The sequence below is a fragment of the Nematolebias whitei genome, chromosome 15, assembly GCF_014905685.2.
Source record: "Nematolebias whitei isolate Nwh7 chromosome 15, NemWhi1, whole genome shotgun sequence".
Classification (NCBI taxonomy): domain Eukaryota; kingdom Metazoa; phylum Chordata; class Actinopteri; order Cyprinodontiformes; family Rivulidae; genus Nematolebias; species Nematolebias whitei.
In genome coordinates, this window is record NC_056512.1 from 14,427,612 (window position 1) to 14,436,526 (window position 8,915).

Here is an 8,915-nt window from a genome sequence, read left to right on the forward strand (position 1 = left end):
CTATAATATACTATACTGCACTAACTACACTATATTATACTATACTATACTATACTACATTATACTATACTATACTACAGTATACTATACTAAACTACAGTATACTATACTAAACTACAGTATACTATATTATACTATACTACACTAACTACACTATATTATACAATACTATACTATACTAGACTATATTACACTATACTAGACTATATTATACTAGACTATATTATACTATACTATACTAGACTATATTATACTAGACTATATTATACTATACTAGACTAGACTATACTAGACTATACTAACTACACTATACTATACTATATCCATCCATCCATTATCTTTACCCGCTTTTTTCATTTTGGGTCACGGGGGTCGCCCATGTGCAGTCATCACTGTGCGAGGGGCGGGGGACACCCTGGACAGGTCTCCAGTCCATCACAGGGACATACAGAGACAAACAACATTCACTCTCTCACTCACACCTAGGGACAATTTAGAGTTACCAATCAGCCTAACATGCATGTTTTTGGTCTGTGGGAGGAAACCGGAGTACCTGGAGAAAACCCACGCATGCACGGAGAGAACATGCAAACTCCACCCAGAAAGGCCCCTGGACCGGGGTTTGAACCAGGGACCTGCTCGCTGAGAGGCAGCAGCTCTACCAGTTGTGCCACCGTGCTGCGCTCATGTCCAATCTTACTTTGAAAATTCTGTGATACAGCGAACCTGCGAAAAACGAACCGCGAAGTAGCGAGGGACTACTGTACTACACTACACCATACTGTACACCATTTTATGTATATATACATAATGTATGCTCGTGATTTCCCCTGCGCTCCATAGGGGTGTCAAACTCATTTACAGAAGGGGGCCAAAATGGAAAATAAACTATTTCAAACATTTTCAGTCGTTACATAAACTCCAGTCTGTCACCACCTGTCGTCTTCCCTTGGCAGCAGCTTCCTCAACAACAGATTTATTCGCCTCGTATGTCGTTCTCCGTCTCTTCTTCCACATCAAAATAAAAAAAATTATAGAAAAATTCAAACTCATTTTTCTCAGCTTCAAAGTTGGCCACCTGTCTTCAGAAGTCTGGATTAAATAAAGTATGCTCAGTTTTCATGTCAAATGAGAATAAAAATATTGTCCTTTTAAAAGATCTCGTGGGCCGTGTTTGTCCGTCGGAGCCGAGTGTTCTCTAGAAGAGCGCATCGAGCTAGCACAAGTATTTCATCTGCGCTAGCTTGTTTCCATTCCATGACCATGTCATTCTGGAGATTTCATCTTTCTTTTGTTTTTCAGCAGTTCTGTCAACACCGAGGACACTGATGTCACTGACGGTGTATCTGATGTAGCAGCCACATGCTAATTAGGGATGGGCAGAGATGTTCACATTTTTACACTTGTTAAAACAAATTAATAAACCTTCAAGTGTTCTGGCATCGGTGCTGCCAGCACACAAAGGACAGGGTGGTTGTCTAATCTACAACTACTGCAACCAGTGTGGAAGTAGGACACCTGATCCTCTCAGTATTTGTGGTGAACTCCAAAGAGCAAGTGTGTCTCTGCTGCTCCGTCCGACTGGAACCTGCTTCAACAAACTTTGGCTCTGACCTCACTTGTCTCAGTTTCTAGTTTTAAAAATAGTTTAAAAGCCGTTTTTAAAGATACTTGCAAATGTTTTCATGATTAGTACTGTTGTTGAACTTTGACAGTGAACTGTTAATGTAATTTGTGTTTCCTTGTTTGTTAAAGACTTCTACATTTCATGGTTCTCTTACTTCCCTTGACCCTACAAGGACCAGTTGGTGCTGCCACCAGCTCTGTACAGGAGAACTTGTTCTTAATGTTTACGTCTGCTTAACTAAAGGTGAAATGAAAACCAGCGTGGTCAGACTCTCTTCAGATTCTTGACAACTGAACCACACTGATGTGTTTGCACTCCAAAACACAGGACACCATGCTACTACTGCATCCAGGACCTGAGTAAGACCCGACAAGACCCTCTACATTCTGGCAGCTTTTTTTATATGAAAGCAGGTTTGTCCTCACTGTGACTGAGCTACAAATGTGTTCCACTATAATCAACATGTCCATGAGCAGTTTGTGAATGACTGCAGCAAACCTGGCAACTTATCAGCAGGTTGGAAGAACTATCTGGGTTGGGGTTTACAGAGAAAACTGGATTATGCAGACAGTCCTCCATGTGTTCCGACACCCTGGACTCTAGAAGCTGCTGCAGCACGTCTGGAGTGATGTTCCGCTTCTAAACAGACAACAGTCATGTTCAACATAAATATGTTGCGAAATCTGCAGGTTTTTATAGGAATTACACATAAACTGTATTACAAGCAGACATTACTCACATTTTAGCTTTAACACTATATTTTTATGATCAAATCTGTACATTTAGGAGAGTTGGGCTGACACAAACCTTGGTGTTGATGTAAAGTCCACAGAGACAGGAGATAAAATAACTGTTGATGGTCAAGTTGTTCCTGCAGGATTTAAAAGACGTGTTAAACATGCGTCTTTTCCTCTGTGCAGTTATCAACACAACACTGAACCAACAGTCTGCCTGGCTGGGAAACATGAGGTCGCTGCTGATCAGTACGTGACACTGCTGATCAGTACGCGACGCTGCTGATCAGTACGTGACGCTGCTGATCAGTACGTGACGCTGCTGATCAGTACGTGACGCTGCTGATCAGTACGTGACGCTGCTGATCAGTACGCGACGCTGCTGATCAGTACGTGACGCTGCTGATCAGTACGTGAACACCCAAGACCGTAAAAGTTGGGACGTCGTGTAAAATACAAGTAGAATGCAAAGTTTTGTGAATAACAGGGAAAAAGGAGAAACATGTCAAAATGTTTCAAATAAGAAACTTTACCATTGTAGGGAAAACACTTTTAAATTTTAATTTATTTTATATATATATATTTTTTTTATTTTTAATTTTTTTGGTTGCCTGAAGCTCAGACCTCTCAGCAACTGAAAGCACCACCCATCCTTCCTCCCTTCCTCCTTTTCGGGTCACGGACGTCACTGGTAGACCTGTCACGATAACAAATTTTGCTGGGCGATTAATTGTCTCAGAAATTACCGCGATAAACGATAATATTGTTTGAAATTTAACAATAATTAGTAATTATTGTCAAATTTAAGAAGAAATGTTGGTTAATTTTGTGTGCAGTATCTTTTTTGACCACTGGATGGCAGTATAAGACTGTTTGAACCAAAGGATGGATAGTGAGGGAGCGAGCAGCGTGACTAAGAAAAATGGGAGGGAGGCCCCGTGACGTCACATGGGCTGTCTCTCCTTTCTTTTTCATTCTCAAAATGGCAGACGCTCAGTGTGGTTTGAGCTCTTTAACATAGCATTTTTCACACAAAGCTTTTAATAAAAATAAAAAAAATCAGTAAAAAAAAAGTTCTCAGCTTGTTTTTGCAGAGAAAAACAACTTTATACACGAAGGCACGGGTTTCAACCCTGGATTTTGGAGATTTGACAAGACGGAGGTATTTTCCCCACGGTCGGCCTGTTAGCGTATCTTCTCAGCTTAGCTAATTTTAACGATCCAAAAACCCGATTTTGTACGGTTAAAATAGATTTTAAAGAGAAAAGATTTGAAAAGATTGATTTGTTGTTTATTGCGACAGGCCTAGTCACTGGTGTCCATATCCAGCAGTCACTCTGTGAGAGATGGGGGACACCCTGGACAGGTCTCCAGTCCATCACAGGGACACATAGAAACAAATGAGACAAACAAACATTCACGCTCTCACTCACACCTAGAGACAATTTAGAGTCACCAATCAGCCTAACATGCATGTTTTTGGTCTGTGGGAGGAAATTGGAGCACCTGGAGAAAAACCACACATGCACGGAGAGAACATGCAAACTCCACCCAGAAAGGCTACAGGCCTGGATTTGAACCAATGACCTGCTCGCTGAGAGGCAACAGCTCTACCAATATGCCCTTTGGCACATCATAAAACAAACAAATCTGACAAAGACGACCCAGGACTGTTGAACATTTAGAATCTTCTATCAAACAATATGAAAACACCCCCCTCCAAATTCTAACACAAGAGGTCTCTCAAGGTTTAAAGAGGAGAAAAGAAGAGGAGACACAGCGGTAAAGATGACTAACTGTTTTAGACGTGTTTCTGCCATGAAATTCCCTATCACTGCATATTTTCCTGAAAATGGTACAATTTCGTATTTTCAACACAAGACATGTTTACTGTGTTCTACTGAGAATTTACAAAATGGGCTCATGAAATTTTAAAATCATTTTCATTTACGAAGTAAAATCCCAACTTTTCCAGAAGTGGCGGTGTAAATAATAGAAACTTGTAACTATTCAGACTCACGTATGACATACGGGGCATATGATGTGCGTGTCATCCATCCCGTCCACAACAGACGAGATGTACTGCTGCTCAAACTGCAGGTTCCTCTCATATTCTTCTAAGATAGACATTTCTGGAGGGCAAACAAAAACAAGCAGACTCATTTGAATTTGTTTAAACATGCCTCACACCATCGATCCATCCGACGTCATGGCTTGTTTGTATTTTAGCTACCTGTTGAAATAATTGATCAATAGATGTACCTTGAGATCTGAGCTCCTGTTGGATTTCATCCAGCACCTCCAGCTCGTCGTGCTCCTTCACCCAGCTGAACATCTGCTGGAACAAAAGTCAAGTTCTCCACATGTTCCTCACACAAACACAGCTTGAGCTGAGGAAATGGAAGTAAAGAGAGGAAAGAGCCCGAGAGTCTGACAGACCTCCTGCGTGCTCTGCTCCTCACACCGCAGGGCGCTCCACTCCTCCTCCATCACCTCCTGGACGATGCTGGAGGCCCCGGAGCTGCTCCGCTGCCCATGGCCGTGTCCCATGTGCCGGTACCTCTCCAGCAGCCGGGACCGACTGTTCCTCAGCCGGTCCATACAGCGCTGTCAACACAAGACGAACATGACGGCAGCACAGTGTCAGTCGTGTCAAGATGCTAACAAGCTAGCTAACTGTCGCGTTCACTACAAACCTTGCGGTACGTTTCTTTCCATGACGGAGAACTCTTTTTGTAAAGTGATTGGTGCCGCTCCGAGGCGTCCATTATTAAACACACAAGCGCTCGCACATTTAGACAAGTTCAAATACTTTACACACATTAACCGAGACTGGGACTTTAGTCCGCAAACCAAAACATTACAGCCTAGCTGAAGTAGTGGCGTACTCCCGAAATGCATGATGGGTTTTGTAGTTTGTTTTTTAGGGACAAACGAAAACGCTTCACTCTGTGCTACTTCCGGTAGCTAAAATACAATTTATCATTCAATGCGAACACAAAGATGAAAAGTCAATTATTTAAAATTATAATTTTTAAAATAAATTTTCACTGGAAAAGGAAGCCATAGTTAGTAATGAATATATAGAAACGACAAAAAAAAAAGTTAATTAGAAATCAAAGAACCGGAAGTAAGCGTCTAAATCTCAATGCATCACAAAATACTGACTTTGAGCATGTACAATATTATCTCTAGGAAGTCAATACCACAAATATTAGATTTGTCTTTTTATTTAATTTTTTATGATTAAAAAAATTATTTATGTATATTTATTTATTTTTCAGGTGGCACAACTGGTAGAGCTGCTGCCTCTCAGCGTGCAGGTCCCTGGTTCTGGTCCGGGGGCCTTTCTTGGTCGAGTTTGCATGTTCTCTCCGTGCATGCGTGGGTTTTCTCCAGGTACTCCAGTTTCCTCCCACAGACCAAAAACATGCATGTTAGACTGATTGGTAACTCTAAATTGTCCCTAGGTGTGAGTGAGAGAGTGAATGGTTGTTTGTCTCGTTTGTCTCTATGTGTCCCTGTGATGGACTTGCGACCTGTCCAGGGTGTACCCTGCCCCTCGCACAATGATAGCTGGACATGGGCACCGGAGACCCCCGTGACCCAAAATGGAAGAAGCGGGTAGAAGATAATGGATGGATGTTTCTTTTTCACTTTTGGCGCCTTGTTTTTGTATTTTTGTTGCATGCTTTGATATTTGCTGTTGGTTTTTTTTGGTGAGTCGAGACGGTTCTTCTCATCCTGAGCACTTCATTGTATTGTGGACCTTGTGTTCATTTTACATATGACAAATAAACCAAACCTGAACCAATAAAGTCTGCAGCTGTGGTTATGATCATAACAATTAATGTTGATCTTCACAACACCAGAACCAAAAACAAGTGTTTCTTAATTCTGTGACATTTCAAAAAGTCATTTGCGGGAATATCATATATTTGAGACAAATATCAAGCAAAATAGGACCACATTTCCCTCCAAAAACTCCAGTATTTTAGAACAATTTAAAGGTAAAGTCACACATAAAATTGCATGCTGTGAGGAGATCAACATGGCGGTGGACATGTGAGCTGTATTTTGGCTGAGCTCCCGTCGGCCCCGCTGAAAAACTGCTTTTTATGATTATATCCTCGCTGCCTTCAAGCTGGATTTTGTCTCTGAGACTGGTGTCACCATGTAACTGAATCAACAAACTTGTGATATGGCCTCTAAACAAAAAAAGTCAAAATCTGTGGTCTCTTCTCCCCCGTGGCCTATTATCACTGCAGCAGCCTTGGGTCGCCATGATGGAGGAGCAGGTGGACCTGCAGGTGCGTCAGTCCCACCTTCACTGAGCTCTGGAGGGACAGATGAGTCGTCTCTGAGGTCAGACACTCTGGCCTCAATTAAATCTGAAATCATAGGATGGAAATAAGAGCAGCTCTGACGGATGATTTTAATTTGATCAAAACTGAATTGCAAACATCACTGCGGACCTCAGAGCAGAGTTTGACCAAGTTAAACTTGGTGTTTCAGAGACTGAGAACTGTCTGTCCTTGTGCTTGGAGGAGATGGAGAAGCTGCGTGGGACGGTGACGGAGTTAAAGAGTGAAGTCGATGGACTTAAAAAACAGTTTGAATCCATAGGGAAATACAAGTCATGATAATATCAGAAATAAAGGACTTCCTGAGTTGGTGGGTGAATGTTCATCTACTATGATTACTAAATGCTAATGGAAGTCCTAAAACTGGAAAAATTGCCACTGATTGATTACACGTACCAGACACCAGGCAGAAGAAGCTCAGATGGAGGATCCAGAGTTATCGTGGCCAGGCTTCATCACTATCAAGTACGTGTGGAAATACTACAGCGGGCCTTCAGCAGTGGTCAGCTCCACTTCAAAGAATCAACTACATTTATTGCAGCTGACTAGACCCCAGAAGTTGTGAGGGCAGGAGAGGCATTCATGGAGGCAAAACAGCTCCTGCGGCACCAGCCGGCAGTCTGGTATGGTCATCTTTTCCCAGCACGGCTTCACATCACACATGGAGGGACAGACAAGGTGTTTGTCAACTCCATTAAAGTGATGGAATACATCAAGAAAATTATCATTCCAGTGACAGGCGACGAGGATGGAAATGGATCAAAATAAACCACAGGACCAGTCTCTTTCAAGGTCAAAGTCAAAGTTTCTTTATGTGTCATTCGCACCACATGTGGTACATGTGGTGGAACGAAATTGTGTACACAGGGTCCCAGTTACATCCAACTAAGGTATAAATTGTAAAGAAAAACAGTAATAAGATCTAAGATATGAACTAAGAAAAACATTAAACTAAAAATACGCTAAGTACTAGTAGTACAAAAACAATACGCCGAACAACAGCAGCACTAACATGAGTCTGTGTGAGCAGATACAGTTCAGCTCAGTTTATTTATAAAGCGCCAAGTCACAACAGAAGTCGTCTCAGGGCACTGACCAGAAACATTCATATATAAAAATAATAATTTAAGACTTTATCTGAGGAGCAGACTGCTTTGAGTTTAACTCCTTCACAGAACTCTCATCTTGTGCAAGCATGAAGGCGACAGTGGAAAGGCAAAACTCCCTCATGAGGAAGAAACCTATAGCAGAACCAGGCTCAGGACAAGCGGCCATCTTCTTTGACTGGCTGGGTTTGGTAAGAACAGATACACAATGGCAGGTCAAGAATCACATATTAAGATAGAAATAGTATCAAATGAAAACTATTCAATTTTAACAATTCTTTTAAGGAAATTAGGTCAGTTTGTTCTCTAGTAGTCGAAGTCTATAGCAGCATAACAAGCCAACCCTAACTATAGGATTTATTAAAAAGTACAGTCTTAAGCCCAGTCTTAAAGCTGGACAATGTGTCAGCCTCATGGACAGAAACTGGAAGTTGGTTCCACAAGAGGAGCCTGATAACTGAAAGATCTTCCTCACATTCTGCTTTTGGAAACCCTAGCTATCACGAGAAAGCCTACAGTCTGAGAGTGAAGTGCTCTGTTGGGAAAATATAGAACAATAAGATCTGTAATATAAGATGGAGCTAGGTTGTGGAGAGCTTTGTAGGTCAGTAGCAATATTTTGAATTATATTCTGGATTTGACAGGGAGCCATTGGAGAGAAACTAAAACTGGAGAGATATGATGTCTCCTACTAACTCCAGTTAATACTGGCAAAAATATTTTGGATCAACTGAAGACGTTTTAAAAAAGTATCTGGACATCCAGATAATAAACCATTGCAATAGTCCAGTCTAGACGTGACAAATGCATGGACCAGTTTTTCTGCATCATTTTTAGATAAGATGTTTCTAATTTTAGTGATATTACTGTAGATGAACATATTCTGTGATATATTCATAAATTAAACGGATTCATTCATTTTTCTGGACTGAATAATATCGTGCATTGAATTTAATTAAATGTAACGTGAGACGTTAATTTTCTTTGACCCATCAAATGAATGTGGTCATTTATTTACAGAATTAAAGTTTAACATCAAACATTTACATTAATTTGGCAAATTGAAAAATAACAACATGGCTTA

The 8,915-nt window shown here is 41.1% G+C and overlaps 1 protein-coding gene across 2 annotated transcripts in view; it reads right to left on the minus strand.

Annotated features, from left to right (window-relative positions):
• Nucleotides 1-5,264, minus strand: part of rpain (RPA interacting protein) — a 6,144-nt gene extending 880 nt beyond the window's left edge. Inside the window, exons 1-6 of one of the 2 annotated variants that reach the window (XM_037689399.1) lie at nucleotides 5,058-5,264; nucleotides 4,801-4,968; nucleotides 4,624-4,696; nucleotides 4,382-4,493; nucleotides 2,435-2,498; nucleotides 2,126-2,266 (exon numbers count right to left, since the gene is read on the minus strand). In XM_037689399.1, the coding sequence (XP_037545327.1) occupies nucleotides 2,126-2,266; nucleotides 2,435-2,498; nucleotides 4,382-4,493; nucleotides 4,624-4,696; nucleotides 4,801-4,968; nucleotides 5,058-5,129 (630 nt within the window). In that variant the 5' untranslated portion in view covers nucleotides 5,130-5,264. Of the gene's footprint in view, nucleotides 1-2,125; nucleotides 2,267-2,434; nucleotides 2,499-4,381; nucleotides 4,494-4,623; nucleotides 4,700-4,800; nucleotides 4,969-5,057 lie in introns of both variants that reach the window. The other variant, XM_037689398.1, reaches the window with a different exon arrangement.
• Nucleotides 5,265-8,915: the final 3,651 nt, after the last annotated feature.